The sequence below is a fragment of the Pempheris klunzingeri genome, chromosome 22 (genome assembly GCF_042242105.1).
Source record: "Pempheris klunzingeri isolate RE-2024b chromosome 22, fPemKlu1.hap1, whole genome shotgun sequence".
Lineage (NCBI taxonomy): Eukaryota > Metazoa > Chordata > Actinopteri > Acropomatiformes > Pempheridae > Pempheris > Pempheris klunzingeri.
Window position 1 is genome coordinate 16564546 of NC_092033.1, and position 17637 is coordinate 16582182.

General features: G+C 41.3%; 3 protein-coding genes across 3 annotated transcripts; 2 read left to right on the forward strand and 1 right to left on the reverse strand.

Annotated features, from left to right (window-relative positions):
* Positions 1-139: 139 nt before the first annotated feature.
* On the reverse strand, positions 140-5155 carry tmbim4 (transmembrane BAX inhibitor motif containing 4). Its single transcript, XM_070854159.1, has 7 exons — positions 4950-5155; positions 3955-4063; positions 3403-3508; positions 3207-3240; positions 3000-3117; positions 2844-2889; positions 140-1426 (listed from the first exon to the last, which is right to left on the reverse strand). The coding sequence occupies exons 1-7, from the start codon at positions 5038-5040 to the stop codon at positions 1220-1222; spliced, it is 711 nt and encodes a 236-aa protein (XP_070710260.1). The 5' UTR covers positions 5041-5155; the 3' UTR covers positions 140-1219.
* A 2506-nt stretch (positions 5156-7661) lies between these two features.
* LOC139222182 (beta-2-microglobulin-like) lies at positions 7662-10562 on the forward strand. Its single transcript, XM_070854160.1, has 3 exons — positions 7662-7788; positions 9436-9708; positions 9985-10562. Exons 1-3 carry the CDS (start codon positions 7707-7709, stop codon positions 9996-9998), a joined length of 369 nt encoding a protein of 122 aa, XP_070710261.1. The 5' UTR covers positions 7662-7706; the 3' UTR covers positions 9999-10562.
* A 2352-nt stretch (positions 10563-12914) lies between these two features.
* LOC139221656 (beta-2-microglobulin-like) lies at positions 12915-16649 on the forward strand. Its single transcript, XM_070853574.1, has 4 exons — positions 12915-13077; positions 13426-13698; positions 14789-14826; positions 14940-16649. Exons 1-3 carry the CDS (start codon positions 13011-13013, stop codon positions 14800-14802), a joined length of 354 nt encoding a protein of 117 aa, XP_070709675.1. The 5' UTR covers positions 12915-13010; the 3' UTR covers positions 14803-14826; positions 14940-16649.
* The last annotated feature ends 988 nt before the right edge of the window (positions 16650-17637 follow it).

Genomic DNA, 17637 nt, shown 5'->3' on the forward strand with positions numbered 1-17637 from the left:
TGCTAGAACATCATCTGCATTCTTTTAAGGAATACGATCAAATACATTTACAAGGTTTGCAAAAACTTTTTTTGAGAAAGTCATTTATTTATGTTGTGAGGCAACAGGAAGAAAGAAAAAAAAAAAAACATTCAGAATATTATTTTTACCATTTGGAAACTATATTTATTTCCGTTTATATTACATGACAGCTCTATAAACACAACAGCGGGACAACACAAGAGTTTACAGCAGTTGAGGAGCAAAAGGAGAGCAGCAATCGATCGGAAATCATAACCAACAAAACCAACAGGATGACGGAAAAGAAAGAAATCTGCTGCTAATCCAGCACAAGAGTCCGTCTCACATCATTTCTGACATGCACAGCTGCTGCTGGAAAATGGAAAACATTGCACGTGGTCCGTTTAGGAAATCATTCGTTAAGAACAGCTGAAACACAAACCTTCATCAGATCCGGAGATCACAGGGAGGATAGAATCCCGTAATATTTCCGCAGAGCCGCCTCACAGTCGACTCTTCGCTGACTTCACGTTTCACAGAGTTTCAGGTCGAGGTCCCAGAAACTGTACACGGTTACATTTACGGTTACACATCTTGTAAATCAAAAATCAACCCACGCATGCACTTAAACTGCATTAAAATCAACATATCGTGTGTCGTCTTCTTCCTATTGTACATCATTAACAGATAAAAACGTGAGGGGATAGTTACATGTGCAGGGAACCGTAAAGAAATTACTCAGGTTTGACAACACTGGAAACATTCAGCAAAAAAAAAGTTCATTTGAGAATAAACCAGCAGGAGGACAGATCTGCTCCCCGCTTTTTTTTTATTTCTTTGTTAAATATGAAGTATGTGTAAAATGTCATTTCCCTTTTGTCTGCAGAATCAATGCTTTCATATTTTAGTGTTTAATTATTGTTGTTAGTCTTGGTGACTATTTGTATGTGTAAATGTATTTAAATGTCAATGATAAAGGTGCACCCCCCCAAATTAGTCGCATATTAGTGCCACAATTAAGTCACTTTCACATATGCCATCCTGAAGTGTCTGGCAGAGACTGGAACACGGGGTGAGCTGCCAGTGGGCCAGCTGGGGGCGCTAGTGGGCCGTGTATTAAATCATACATCGTACCTTTGAGTTGTCTCATAATAATGGTATTCAGAATAAACAGAAATCACTCGGTTAGTTTAAAACAGAAAGGTACAATCCACAGCGTTCAGTGCTTCTTCATGGAGTCGAGGATGCGCAGGATGTGCAGGAAGAGGTTGACGATGTCCAGGTAGAGGTTGATGGAGGCCAGGATGTGCTCCTCGGGGGAGAGCTGCTTCATCAGCAGGTGGGTGTCGTAGATGATGAAACCGCAGAAGACCAGGGCCCCGGCTCCAGCCATGACCAGCTCTGTGCTGTCACTGTTGAAAAAGAACTGCAGAGAGAACGGAGTCAGCATGGTGTGTGTGTGTGTGTGTGTGTGTGTGTGTGTGTGTGTGTGCGTGTGTGTGAGAGATGTGAGTGGAGGGACTCTACCCGCATTACAGTGTGAACTCTTGGGCATTTTTTGTAAATGACAAAGAATTGGGGTCACTGTTCTCTTACAATACGTCTTTGATTCGGTTGCTTTGTTTCTCTTTCTGTTGATTCTTTTTTTTTTTCTTTTACTTTCTGTTTTCTTACTTTCTCTTTCTGTTTTCTCTACTTGCTCCTCTCTCATTTTTTTGACTGCTTACAGACTGACAACACTTACAAAATAATAAAAAGCACAAAAAAAAAAACAGACACACACGGCTTCCTCGTTCATTTCAATTGGGTAACTGGCATCGACGAGCCATGGGAGCCAAGATGCAATCTGGCAAAAAACATGGAGCTGTATGCCAAAATTAGATAAACCTTGCTTAATGCAACATGACCGGGCACAATGCTGAGTTGACCAAACAAACAGAAACAGACTTCAATGGCTGCAACATAATCCTCTGGTGCAACTGTGCCTGATCAAAGTGGGTCCACTAAAAGTGCTTGTTTTTGCCACTGACAGGCTCAGATTGTTATTCTAAGTGTCTGACAGCATGGGAAGGTATCCCTACAGAGATATAGACCGGTAAAATCATCTTTGTTTAACCAAAAACAGCTGTTACATCGCTTTCTTTAAAGCCACCAGACTCCATTTACAAAAACAGTCATTTAACCTCACAGTCCAAAGGAGTTGCTGGTATGTCGCTGCCTCAATTAGCTAGTTTGTAAATGGGATGAACCTTCGATACAACTTGGCAACGGGTGGTATTTCTGGTTTGCTCAGCTCATAGAACTTTGTCTCAGTGAACCAGAGAGTTAATGCTTGCAAGCTACAAAGTCAATGACGCTGCATACGGTTGGCAAACATTAAACAAACAGCCAGGTCACTGTCACCAATTCACTATCAAGAATTTCTCAAACAAATCGCAGGCCGTGTGTTGGGCTGCAGCCTTGAAGTAGCCAGTTGATTAGCCTATGGGATGTGCGATGGCTGCTTCTGTGATACAAAGTCTGAGTGAGTTCAGAGGGGCAGTGTGCTCCCTGCAGGTTATAGGCTCCACACGGCGGTGGTGTTCAGAGGATGGCGACCTGCTGGACATCACTGGAAATAAAAGCTAGCTTAGTACTGCGTTGCAATAAAATACACACACAGGCTTTGACTGCCTCCCTGTTGCTATGGTTACTCATTTTATGTAGCCAGCGTATTAATCTAGAGCAGTGAACAGCATTGGAACTACTTAGTAGGTGTCCTATATCACTTTTTAATGGACTATTTACCCAGACCATGACATAGAAATAATAGTTATCCTCCCATATCAAGCAGTTCCACTTACCCTCATGAAGCTTGCAATGATGAGGATCCACAGACAGGCGAACAGTCTGGAAGAACAGAGCAGGTCAAATGTTAGTTCCCTCTAGAAGAGTACATAAGCTTGGATAGAACCACTTTTCATGGTATTGGCAGTGAGCAGCGGTCGTGACACACGCACCCTGCTCCCATTTTGCTGAAGTCTCTCTTGGACTGGAAGGTGTAGACCGTCAGTCCAGCAAACACGGCGCAGGTCAGGAACAAGGCCTGGAGCACTGTGGAGTACTCATAGAAGGTCACTGCGGAGAGAGAAAAACTCTGCAGTCAGGACAGTCGGGCAACAGGCTCAATGGATTTCAACTGACGGACTCCTTTAAACAGAACTTACAAGCTGTGGCCACAGAAACTGCTTCCAGCAGAGTCTGAAAACAACACGAAAACACACAATTAGTGGCACTTCCACACTTGGGGCTATTTATCAAATAACCAGCTGCAATAAAGGTTACAGTCCCAGAGCCTCTAATCCAGCAAATGAAACCACCAAATGAGACAGGAATGAATGACTGAGAACACGAGGGGCTTACAAATGTGAGCAGCAGGTAGAGGTTGACTGGATGCTGGTGTCGGTATACGGCCAGGGCCAGCAGGAGCACCAGGGAGCCCAGAGCCGATCCCAGAACCACAGAGGGACTGAGGAGGAAACCAGACTACAGTCAGACAACATGGCCGACGTAAGCGTCACTGATATATATCAGAACTCCAACATCAGTTTTGAGGGATACTGTAAGAGTGCAGATATTTTAGGCTGCCACCCCCATAAACAGTGGGGCTGAATTTCTAGTCAATAACTGGACAGTTTGATCTCAATGGCAGTAAGTGAGGGAGTACGGTTTTGTGATTTGAGTGAAATTACCCCTTTAACATGGTCCAAATTGGATGTTGAGCTGTTCAGTAGCTAATTTTTGTGTACTGACAATAGAAAACTTACTTATCTGAATTAGAATACAGCCAGTTTCCAAAAATAAATAGACTTTTCTAAAGTTCATGAAGGAAAAATCCCATAGTTCCCCAAGAGTTCGATGTTCAGGAAGCTGTCATTTCTCATCCTGGTTACATGACAACGAGACCATCCTCACCTGGTGTGGACAAAATCCTTGATGGGTTGAGAAAACATGAAGAGGGCCGAGGTGGCTGTGGTCAGGATGATCTGCACGCTCAGGAGGGTGTACACCTTCCTGAGGAAGTCTGATCGGCAAAGACAGCAGTGGACAGTCAGCATCACAGCAGCTGGATTTCAACATTTCAACAGGCAGCTCATTAAGTTCACAGTAAATGCTAAAAAGGTGGTGGTGCTGCTGTGCTTCAAGCCGACACTGCCAAGTAAAAGCTTTTAAAAAAAAATAGTCATGTTTAAACCTGGGGTGGAAGAAGTACTCGGATCTTTAAGTAAAAGCACCACGCTGCAGAAATACTTTAAAAGATTCAAATAAAAGTCCTGCGTGGAAAATGTTACTTCAATGCAAAAATGTCCCCGTCATGGGACAAATAAAGGAATATCTTATCTTATCTTAAATACACTTGAAGTACCAAAAGTACTGATCATGCAGAGGGACCCATTTTTTAAATCACATATATTCAATATTCACATGTATAAATATAAATACTGACTGCTTTAATGTTGCAGCTGATAAACGTGCATTGTTGAACATACATTTTATTCATTACTTTACACACAGCAGGGAAGTAAGTTACTTTCCACTGGGAACCAATAAATCCTTTTGGATGTGATGCCTGAATTTATCTAGCACAATCTAGCACAAAGCAGCAGACAGTAGACAAACACTCAGAGTGCAAATATCATATTTGTTTGTGTGGTTCAGTACTTGAGTAAATGTACGTAGGTAGTTCCCAGTACTGGTTTAAACCACATATCAGTGCTCTGAACGATGGCACCGTGGTGGCTCAACGTTATGGTTTGCTCTCCATATGTTTTGAGGTAACGAATGCTAACCATAACAACATGAGCTCGGCGGCCCCGCACTTCGGCTCTACGGTAAGCTAATGGCTGCTAGCTGCGTTAGCTGACGTGGCTAGCTGCTGCGGACAGCCCATAAAACGCTCCCGTGCTCACCCATCCGTATCTGGACGCTGGCCGTAGCCACGTTGGTGCCATAGTTAAAGTCGTCTTCAACAGAAGACCTGGGGTACGGTTCGCTGCTCATGGTGTCACCGTAACGTCCTCTCGGCTGGATTCAGAACAGTAATAAGAGCGGCTCTACAGAACACAGCCGGACTGCGGGCTGTGTGACAGACATGAAACACGGGAAGAGCTGCTGTTTAGGCGTAGACGTCTGACGCACGACGTCAGCACGTAGAGTGAAAAACACAGAGCGCCTTTTTTTTTTCAATAATCTTTATTGATTGTGTACAGCGGACAATGCTGGGAACGGATCACATAAACTAAAACATAAATTCTAATTCACTTATTTAAAGTCTTCTGATAATTGATGAATTGTAGGTTTTCTGAACCAAAGCAGGACGTTTGAATTAAACGAAATCAACAACCCGAATCTCAGTCTGTATAGAGACAAAAAGAAACAGTTAAAGGTGGAACAGAGCAGGGACACAATACATTTATATTAAATTTAAACTTTGCATTGTGTGAGTGAGCATGTAAACACAACAGAATCTACTTCCTTTTGAGATAAACAATGGCATAAAAAAAAACAAAAAAACAGGTTGGACCAGACAGCATGTGACTCTGACTCATGACGACGATAAGACATACTGGCACACACATCAAGAACCAAAAGAACTTATTCTAAGTACACACAGTGCCTGCTTATAGAATTCTGAATTGTCCTGCTAATGCCCAAAGTAAGTAGGTGTCCCTACAGTCGTCACGCTGCTTTAAAAACAAGATGGCACTTTGGAACTGCTGGATATCCTGGATCAGTCCCAGCCCCAGCTTTCATGGGACTTCCATGATCAGTCCACATTAAGTGTTCAGGGTCACCCCCGTATGAAATCCTGTGCTCTTAGGGGCTTTTTGTTTCAGCATGCGAAAGTACATGACGAAATCTGTTGCTTAGGTTGTCTATTTTCTTTTTTTTTTAAATTTTGTAAGAAACTTTCAGTTTCTGTTTGCTTTTGTTTTAATGCCCAACCGCCCCCTTCCCTCCCCCCTCTCCCCCCCCCTCTCTCTCTGTCTGAACCAAAACACAAATGGGAGACTGTAATGGTGTACTGATGGGACATTAAGTGAGCAGTGTCACTCAGCAAACAACAACAATGACCCCCAGGGTACAGATGCGTATAAGCCCCCCCTCTTAGATAAACTGAGGGGGTAAACTCATTTAAAATGTATGTGATGGTTTCTTTCTCGTGACTTCTTCAATGTGAATGTTTGGGTTATTTGTTCAGGGTTTTTTTCAGTAAGATTTTGGTTATTGACAATTATTCATAGATTCTTACAGAGGCCCTGTCTAAGGGGCTCCTGAGCCCTTGGGCTTTCTGAGCTCTCAGACTCCGGGGGCCCGGTATGCCCACCCTTAACCTCTAAAGACCTGGCTTACACATGCGTGGACATCACATTTTGGGTTATATCACCATAGTAGTTAATTCTGCTTAGCTGGGGCCGTATGGACATGTATGTGGGCAAAATTGTTGATATTTCATATTGTTTTTTGCACCGTGATTTTCAAAACATGTTCAAAATATGTTTTGTATGTGTTATGAGTACATGTAAAAGCAGTCAGGAAAAAAAACTGCTATGTTCAGGGTGGAAATAAAGAGTTTTGCACAAAGGTGACTTTATTGTGTTTTCTGGAAATTGTGGACCGATTGTCCACATATGTGGACATAATGTTTCTCTAAAACTACACCATGTAAAAAGATGATGCTTAGGTTTTATACTTATCAGGGTCTAATAAGCCCAAATAGCAAGGAGAAATAAAAAATGCATATCAAACAAGAGCTCGGGTCTTAAGAGGTTAAGCGTGCCTGCATGTTTACAGACGGGGCTGTCACTGATGTATTCTGGCTGATTCACAGGCTGGCAGGGGAAATCCAGAGTCCATAATGGCGAGAACTGGTTTTACATGCCCACAGCAGCTGGTTTCACCTTGACTGTCCAAAGGAATGCCTCTACCCAGTAATTATGTGCCCTTCCACTTCTTCTTTAAGTCAGTGAGGGCTCCATGAGTAGGGTTCAGGGTTCAGACTACTGATCCAGGCACCAACAGAGGTTTCATTGCCCTTAGATTGCTTTTTATCAAAAAGCTCACTGCAGTTTTGTGACAATGTGACTGCTGTGTATGATTATGTTTTCATTTTTGACTTCATTTACTGCTCTTGTGTGCACACTTAACCTCTACCAAAAGTTCTTACATAAATAAAGAATTTTTTCAAATATACAAACAAAAAGGACTAGTTACACCAGTTAAAACAAATACAAACAATAATGAATATGCAAAAAAAAAAAAAAACAGTAAATACAATAAATAAATAAAAATCCATAAAATGATGTAAAAAAATAAAAAAAGAAGAAGAAGAATACTTGTCCCTCACAGAGGATGGGAGGAAGCAGGGGGGCTGAGGACGGTCCTTAGGACTGGAACACATCCCTCCTGTTATGGGGGGTCTGGGTTTCATACTGCCTTGTTGACTTTATTATTAGACAAAGAAAGGTCTTCCCACTAAAGCCTCCCTGTCCATAAAAACCAAACCTGCTTGGTGACACTCTACCCAGAAACAGTGTTCTAAATAAATGATTGGCTTGGATCCTGTCAGTGGGCGGTCTCAGCACACTTTTTCTCTGCTCTGCTCCACGCTTTCACTTTACTTCAGCTCATTGAGGGAAGAGGACGCAGCTTCTCAAGAACTACTGATGGAGAGCGGATCAATCATGAGGCCTTTGCTGATTCTCGCAGCTCTGACAGCTGTCTTCTGTGCGGAGGATGTCAAACGCAGTGAGTTCATCTATTTGCTGTGAATCAAACCATTATATTTTACTGAAGATGACCAGAAACTGTATCTCAAGTAAAATGGCCTTCATCCTGAATGGCCCAGGTAAACACAGCCAATAGTAGAAAAGACTGGCAGTGAGGTGTAACCTGTGATGGGCTGCTCTGAGGGCTCAAATGGAAGAGCTGATATAAGTCAAATGTAACAGAGAAACATTAAACAATATGTCTGGCCTGTTTCTAATTCGGTGGAGTTCCCCTCAGCAGTCTAGCTTTAGTTTCGATTCTGTGAAATGGCAGTTGTGCAGTGACAGCCCCATCCTCTGGCTGCAGGACAGAACACACCAAGGTTATTCTGGTGAGCTCACATCTCAAACCAGGGGTGAAAAAAACCATTTGAGTTCACTGAAATTGAAATAAAACTAGACTGAAATGATACTGTGTGCTTACAAAACTAAGTAAACTAAAGCAAAAATCTACAGGAAATGAGCCTTTGCCAGTGACTGGGATTCATCTGTGCTCTTAAAGTGGTTTATTTGTATTTTAATACCAATTCTAAATCCCTTAAATCTGCCCCTATACAGCGAAATACTAATATATTATAATAAAAAATACTAAATATGGTATATACGCACAAAACTAAACTGAAACGAAACTGATTTTAAAACAAAAATTGATAACAAAATACAAAAAAAGGTCAATAAAAAGTAATTCACTATATTATATATATATACACTACTACTTGGAACTACTTGATGGTGATACGGACACGAAGTCATACGTTGCTTTAACTGTATAAAGTGCGTCACCTCTATTATTATGTAGAGTGGTGACAAATGATTGGTGGAAAATCATATAGTGAAAGTAATAAAAACTAAACTTAATCTAAATTATTTCTAAACATGAAATGCTCAACTTCAATAAGCAAACCGACACTTAATGTAAAATGAAATTAAAAAGTAGTTTAAAATACAAAACGGCAATAACGCCTTGAATAACTGAGGGACGGTCGGACCGGGGGGGCATCGCCTCTGTTGTTCAGTGAGTTCATGTTAAAAACAAAATTGAAAAAATTCCAAATTGGCACGTAGAGCTGTTTAATGTCGTTGTCTTATTGCGCTTCCGTACCACCAACAAATAAACAGTTTCAAAGCGGAGTCCTTCCACTTTTAATGTGGCAGAATCTGAATTTATATGAAATAAGATAAGGATAAGAATAAGTACTTTCATTCATTTTTGTTGATTAAATGTAGTTTTGTCTTAATTAGTCTTTTTCAGTTTTTGTGTTGTTTAATTTGTAATATTTGTCAGAGGCATGTTTAAGGAGTTCAGGACCGCTATTAAAATACAACCACAACACTGAGTAGTTAGTTTTGTAAGCACACAATATTGTTTCGTTTCATTTTCAATTTTCTAAGTGCTAATTTTCAGTTTTTATTGCAGTTAGTTTTTTCCCCACATAGTTTTAGTTCATTAGAATAACCTTGGGCAGAATTAGTCACATGCAAAAATGGTTGTTGCCGCGGCAACGCCCTCCACAGGCTGACTGCCGAATGTTTTTCCTATTTCCTGCTGTAAGTTGCAGGCTGCGTGACAGCTAGCTGTGTGGTTCATGGCAGCATGACATCATTTCCTCTTCCATGTTGTCTCCAGCTTCGCCCGAAGTTAAGGTGTACAGCCGTTACCCGGGACAGTATGGCAGGGACAACATCCTGATCTGCCACGTGAGCGGCTTCCACCCCCCTGACATCAAAATCCAGCTAATGAAGGATGGAGTCGAGCTCTCTGGTGCCCAGCAGACCGACCTGGCCTTCAGTCAGAACTGGCGCTTCCATCTGACCAAGGACGTGTCCTTCTCACCCTCAAAGGGAGAAAAGTACAGCTGCAAGGTCACTCATGGGATGACCGCTAAAGACTATATCTGGGGTGAGTTAGGATCGGCCGAAATGTGTGTGTGAGGCTCTTAGAACCAGGGTGATACAGCCGGCAAAGTAGGATACAAAGACATTAGGAAGACAGAAAGTATTAAACAGAATGACAGCAATACACTTTGAGACAGTGACATTTCAATGTAATAGAGGTTTTTTAAAATTTGATATGCATCTTGATGCAGGTCTGCAGCAGAATACACAGTGGCAGATATCATGAAAGTAAAACAATTAAAAAATTTAAATGTCTGTGTGCTTTTTCTGTTTTTTACAGAGCCAAACATGTAACTCAGCCGGCCTCAGTAGTCTCAGCAGCAGCAGCAGCGGCAGCAGCAGCCTTTATCCATCACATCTTCAATCAGCAGGATTACATCTCTCCCAATTTTTTCACTTTGCAATTCAGAACGCCAATTCCACAATGAGGGGACTTCACATTTTTTTCTTCATATTTTAATATGACGAGAGATTGCAGGGGCTTTGGTGCATTCAGTCATTTGTGTTTCACTAGTGTGTGTTACTTACATCAAATCTGACTTTATTTTCCAGGCTTTAATACTGAAATGCGTGTGTATATTAAAATGAGATAATCAAATGCTTCCGCTTGTTCAGCCTGTAATATTTGTGTCTGTACACGAACTGTTCTTTGTTTAGTTTTAATGGCATCTACCTAAACAATATCATTGAATGATAATTGAATAAGAATATGAATATGAATATGAATAAGATTTGAATGGGGTGTTGTCTTTGTACCAAAAAAAAAAAGTAGAAGTAGAAGTGTGCTCTACAATCTTGATTTGTTATTAAAGGTGTTTGTTATTGCCCCTAACTTAATAAATACCTGGAAATTTTAAATTCCTTGGTGTCCTTTTTTTTTTTTTTTAACACAAACCTCGACGATGTATACTCTTTCATAGGGATATTGATCACCTGCCCTTTATGACCCTCCTTCTTCGGGAAGGAAAAACTCAAAATGTCACACACTGCTTCCTGTACCTTCAGCAGGTCTGATTCAGTGGCTGGCTGTCCACAACGCACCTCTACTGTCGTTTAGAGGACTCGCAGGTGAAAAAGGTGGAACAGCTGGCAGCTAAAGAGCGAGTGAATATTCATCCAGTGGGCGGAAAGACTAAATACACTGTTGCCCATAAAGTTGGAATGAAATGTTTTTTACCTAATGTGATTTATTCTTGATAAATAAAGTGTATATCTTCTCTACTCCTCCAAACATATCACAGTGAAACTTAAACCACAATTAACCTTTGTAAACTGTGTATTCAGGCTTTAACAACATTGGGGGTATTGAACAATTATTCCAACTTTATAGGCAACAGTGTACATGGAAATATTGCACTGTGGCTTTTGGATGCTGTATGTGTGGTAACATATACTGTACTTGTGGTAAGACATGTACTGTAAGTGCAGTAACACATGTGCTGTATGTGCAGTAACACATGTACTGTAAGTGTAGTAACACATGTGCTGTAAGTGCAGTAACACATGTGCTGTAAGTGCAGTAACACATGTGCTGTATGTGCAGTAACACGTACTGTATGTGCAGAAACACGTGTTGTATGTGCAGTAACACATGTACTGTATGTGCAGTAACACATGTGCTGTATGTGCAGTAACACATGTGCTGTATGTGCAGTAACATGTGCTGTATGTGCAGTAACACGTGCTGTATGTGCAGTAACACATGTTCTGTATGTGCAGTAACATGTACTGTATGTGCAGTAACATGTACTGTATGTGCAGTAACACATGTTCTGTATGTGCAGTAACATGTACTGTATGTGCAGTAACACATGTTCTGTATGTGCAGTAACATGTACTGTATGTGCAGTAACACATGTTCTGTATGTGCAGTAACATGTGCTGTATGTGCAGTAACACATGTTCTGTATGTGCAGTAACATGTGCTGTATATGCAGTAACGTGCTGTATGTGCAGTAACACGTGCTGTATGTTCAGTAACACATGTACTATATGTGCAGTAACACGTGCTGTATGTTCAGTAACACATGTACTGTATGTGCAGTAACACATGTACTGTATGTGCAGTAACATGTGCAGTAACACATGTGCTGTATGTGCAGTAACACGTACTGTATGTGCAGTAACACGTGCTGTATGTGCAGTAACAGGTACTGTATGTGCAGTAACACGTGCTGTATGTGCAGTAACACGTGCTGTATGTGCAGTAACACGTGCTGTATGTGCAGTAACATGTGTTGTATGTGCAGTAACACATGTGCTGTATGTGCAGTAACATGTACATAATGATTGAATTTTGCCACAATTCATTCACTTCATAAAGACATGGGGACTCACTATTTGGCAAGATCCAGTTAACGATTTTTACTCGTGAATCTTACTGAGTTACAACCGTTTATACCTGGCCCCTGTTAGGTATAACACACATCACCATTAATCACAAGCATCACAATAACCTCCTCAAGTATCCACTGCACTACCTGATGTCACGTCAACACGTGTGACAGTACTGAGTGAGGCTGCTGACAGCAAGCTGACAATGTCAAGGTTAACTAGATTTCTAAAGCCTTAGTGTTTGACACTAGTAATGTGGAGTGCAGTTAAATGAAGTCTTTTAACTATTAAGATCTATTACAATATGCGCACAGTGGTTGGATGCTTGTTAAGGAGTATCTGATGGAGCTGGCTGGAATAAAGGCTGATGGACAAGAAGTAAGCTCACTATTTAGCGAGGGACAGGTCACAGCTGCCCTTTTTTATCTGATGTGGTGTAACAGTTTATTATAAAGTGTTAACTAATGACTAATAACTAAATAAAGCCCATTCAAAAGTCCTGTCCCATGTTAAAGTGGTGTCGGCCGCACTTGGCGAAACTGCGCAATAAAGAGGAACATGTCTGACTGAATTCTACCTAGCAACGGTTTTCTATTGGCTTCATTCAGGATGATTTTTGTTTTTGTATCCGCCCAAACTCTTCCCCTGTATGTCAGCTGACTCGTTCTGTTCGGCGCAAAGGTGGTTTCCTGGGATGGCGAAGAAAAGTCCCGCCTATCAAACTATTGATTGGTTACATTTTAATAATATCAGAATCAGGCCAATCAGAGGCACATTAGGGGCGTGACTTACCGTTTGTTTCCTTGTTTGGAGGGCGGGGTTAACTTGCCTTCGTAAACCAGCGAACTTTCCCGAACAATACACATTTTTACTTTCGTTTTGGATCGCTGGACGGCAAAAGTGTCGTCTATCTCACTTGGACAAATATATAATAACCTTTACAGTGTACAGAGACTTAGTGACGTCGGAACCATGGCGGCGTTTGTCCACGTACTTCTCGTTGGTCTGCTCTGTCTCCTCTCTTCAATGGCCAAAGAATGTAAGTGACCACTGTACATGTATTATATGTCTACAAATGGCGTTGTGGTGTTGTACAGAGCACGTTAAGTACCAGGAAGTGTTTCTTTGGTACACATATGTTTGCGACGTGCGGGTTGTCAGACTAACAAACACTTGTTATATTTAACTCCAAGTCTTCCGGGTGCTGTGACGTCGGAAAGTAAGATTTCATAAGAAATACGCAGCCTAAAAATGCTCCAAAAGACAAAAAGCACAAGCTGTGACCAGGTTGTTTCATGCATTTTATGACCATTTTATCAGCATGTTCTCATCGGCGTGGTTAATGACTAACTTCTACTACTCTGTGCTCTGCTCTGTCTCTCTGCAGCATTGCCCAAAGTTCAGGTGTACAGCCATTCACCGGGAGAGTACGGCAAACCCAACACCATCATCTGTCACGTCAGTAACTTTCACCCTCCAGAGATCGTCATCGAGCTGCTGAAGGATGGAAACGTGATGCCCAAAACCAATCAGACCGACCTGGCCTTCGAGGAGAACTGGCACTACCACCTGACCAGATTTGGGCCCTTCACCCCAAACAGAGGAGAGCAGTACGCCTGCAGAGTGACTCACATCGGAAACTCCAAGACGTACTATTGGGGTATGCGTCTGTCTCACTGTTAAAGCCTTTATGATGTCTTTCACATGCCTATCATTGGGTACAGTACTACTAAACCGGGTTGTTTAAGGTTTACAGTGTAATCCAGGGTTCCCACTGTCATGGAAAACCTGGAAAAGCCTTGTTTTCCAGGCCTGGGAAAGACATGGAATTAGTGGAATCCTTGAAAGTTTGGAAAAATTGAATTAGTCTTCATGTACTTTATGCAGTACATTTATTTTGATTGCTAATGTGTAATTTAGTTATCTTACATAAGTATTTCCTTAAAAAAATTAAATTGTTTATTTATTATTTTTCAAAAGCTTCCGTGTAATGTGACCCGAGTCCAAATCGGCACCAGGAATTATTACCATCCCACATCGCACACACCTTTTTATATTGGATCTTAGAGCTTCTTTTAGAGCCTGTTTAGTTTCATGGTGTGATGTGACACAGTAACTCTGCTCACCCTTTACAGCAGAGGTTACAGGAGTTCTTCGTAGAGACAAAAGAAAAGGGGGTTGCGTTAATCACATCATCATTCACATTAAGATGAAAAGAGGGGGAAAAAGGTTCACTGGCTCATTTTCACTTTTCTAGATTTAAACATATAATATTAACTGGGACAGAAAGAAAAAATGAACCTGAAACCTAGAAAGTGATCTACAGAATTAAAGAACAGATCCTCATGAATACTAACACATATTCACCAAGATCCCCAAAACTTCCCTGAGATGTCAGGAGTGCAGCATTTGTGTCCTGGACTATGATTTTAGTTTAGAGCTGAACTAGTATATTGATCAGTTCCTTGATCAACAGAAAATGAATTAGCAGCTGTCACATTTCTTGTTTTGTATCACTGCATATTGAGTATCTTTGGGTTTTGGCTTGTTGATTGACAGCAAGACATCCAGAGATACATTGAGCGGTGGGAAGACATTTTGCAGACAAATAAATGATCAATCAATCAAAAAAAAAAAAAAAATACACAGGAGAGTCATTTATACTGAAAATAACCTCCTCATTTACATCATCAGAACTGTCCAGGTGATCAAAAAACAGGTTCTCAACATGCGTTTCTCTCTCTGTACAGAAGCAGATATGTGAGTTCTACACTCCGCCTGGCTTCAGGTATGTACCACACTCATTCTCAGCATAGTTTTTTCACTTCAGCAGGCACGTCACGTGTGCAGTAGCTGTCTGAGTGACGACACGCTGTTGTTATCCTGTTTGACGAACCACAGGTGTGCCGCGACCGGAGGAGAATGGAGAAGAAGATCGGAATGTTCCTCCATAATTGTGGGTTTCATTGTTAAAGCATCAGCAAATGAGTGAGAAGATTACACTCCGAGTGGCTGTATTTTTGTACCAGAATTTCCAAATGGCTATAACGCATTAAGTGATTGTTGACCACAAAGGGACGGAAAGACTCCAAAAGTCAGAGCAGCAAGTCTTAAACTTCTAGATCGGTGTTTCCCAAACATTTTATCTGGGGACTCACTTTTTTTTAAAATGACAAACCAATTCAAAATAGAGCTTATATATAAATTGTGAGAAGAGTGTAAATGAACGTGTCTGACCGCTTTTACTGCATCACCTTGTATCATCTTTAGTAGGTTAACCCGCCGCTTCGAAGTGACACGTGCAAACAAACATAAACACATTAAACACCATTTGGATGGAGTTAACGGACCATCTCACCGGCTTCACTTCCTCTCATCAGTAACTATACACACACACTGTAAAGACTCTGAATGGGGCACAATGAATTGCACAAACTGCAGTTTAACATCAGGAGAAACTCCAACGAGCTCCCTCATGTGGTTCAAAAGTGCACTGCAGAAATAAGTCTGAAAATAAAAGTGTGGGCTGTGACCCACATGGTTCAGCTTCATCAGGAAACTAGATGTTTAAAAAAAAAAAAAAAAAGGCCCCCGCAAAGCTGCTCATCCAGCCCTCTCACTTCCTGTTTTGCCTCCGCACCTGTGACCAGTGCACGCTATCTCTGATCCTGCTGGCCTGCACCATTTCGGTTTCAGAAACACAGATTGTCTTTGTGTCCTGACAGAAGTGTCTAAAATGTAATGTTTAATGACTGTAGTCTGTGAGGAAGCCGTACAGTCAGGCTTTATCATCCCATTAGCAAGTCCTAATATGTAGAAACCCAGCAGAAACATGGGGACGTAGGACGTCTACAGGAAGTGATCACATGGTCAGTGGCTGGGACGTCTTCCGGGGCCGAGCTGTGTACGCCGCACAGAACTGGTGATGTGGAGGTCAGAACTGTGTAGGAGAACGTAGTGAGAGGAGGAGGAGAACATGTTCCGCTGTTGGTCCGTCGCTGAATATGATTTAGGGTAAAGTGAATTGCTGACACCATTGAAATACAAAAATACAGATATTCATGAATGGCCTCTCTATTTAATTGTCAAAAATAGTATGTGGGCAGCCAGTTCTGGCTCGTGCCCTGGACAGGAAGTGACCAGTGAGCTAGTGGCTGCTCACAAAGCAAAGAAGTCAAAAGCTTTCCCAGTTTACATTCAATTCAAGAACATTGCTTCCTGCAGCTTTAAGATTTTGAATGTTGAATTCCTGAATCGTTGGGTCTCTCTCTAATTAAACAGTTTGGTCTAGACCTGCTCTTTATGGAAAGAGTCTTGAGATAACACTGTTATGAATTGGCGCTCTATAAATAAAGATCGATTGATTGATTGATTGATTGAAGATGACCACTCTCTCTGTGTGTGTAACTATTCTCACGACTGGATTCATGTAAATAAGATTTAAACACCTGATGCACATTTTATCCTATGAAATATTGAGTCAGTCGACATTTATTATGCAGAATGACCCGAGGATGTTCCTTCGCTGTTCATACTACTAGATCACAGTTTGATATGTATTTTATGTATTGTGGCTGGGTAATAAATCTCTTTGTGATGCTTCAAATTGAATGGCTTTGTTAATAAATGTGTCATCAGAAGGCCGAGGTCCACAGCATGAAGTCCTAAACCACAGCAATAATAATATATTACAATATATTGGACATATTTTAAACTGAATATTCAGGGAGTGGGGGAAACAAGCTTTCCACTGCTTCATTGCGCTGCATGCAAGTTTGCTTCTAGGTGCGATGAGGGAAACTTCTCGAGGTTGATTTTTGGAAGGAAATGGGTAACATCTCCAGAAGTTTCCAGTTCAGTTGACCTATAAGTGATGCATAAGCATCAACTGCTGCAAATAAACCAACAGCTTCACAGTTTGATATGAGTAATGGAGATGTCAGGCGGGGCGAAACAGCACCGGGAGTTTATGATGAGTTAAAGAGATGTCTTCTAATAGTAATAGAGACATTACTGTAAGGTATATTTATTAGAGTTTTGCCCTCAAAAATACAAACAAAAAAAACAGCTGTTGAATAAATTGTCATGTGTGCCCTCTCTTTTCATCTCTATGGAAGAATGTTTGGTTTGGTTTCGACCAATATGACTGGAATTTCTGTTCACAGTTTGATTTGATGTATATTCCTTTGAAACTCAGAGGTGCAAAGTTCTCCACAAGAAGCCGACATTTTTAGACGAGTCTTTGTCCAACAGTACGTCTTCTCTGTATCCAAATGTAAAAGCAAGAAAGTGTTACAACACAGAACCTCTCTCTCTCACACACACACACACACACACACACACACACATGCTACTGTGCAAAGGTTTTAGGCAGGTATGAAGAAATGTCTCACAGCAGAAAGGTCCGGCTTCCTCCCACAGTCCACAGACATGCAGGTTAAGTTAATTAGTCACTAAACTGTGTGAGAATGACCATAAACTCTTGTCTGTCTCTATGTGTTGGCCCTGTGATTGATTGGCGTACTCCACCTCTCCCCCAGTGCCAGCTGGGATTGGCCCCCTGCCCCCTGAAGGATAAGTGCTATAGATGATAGATGTA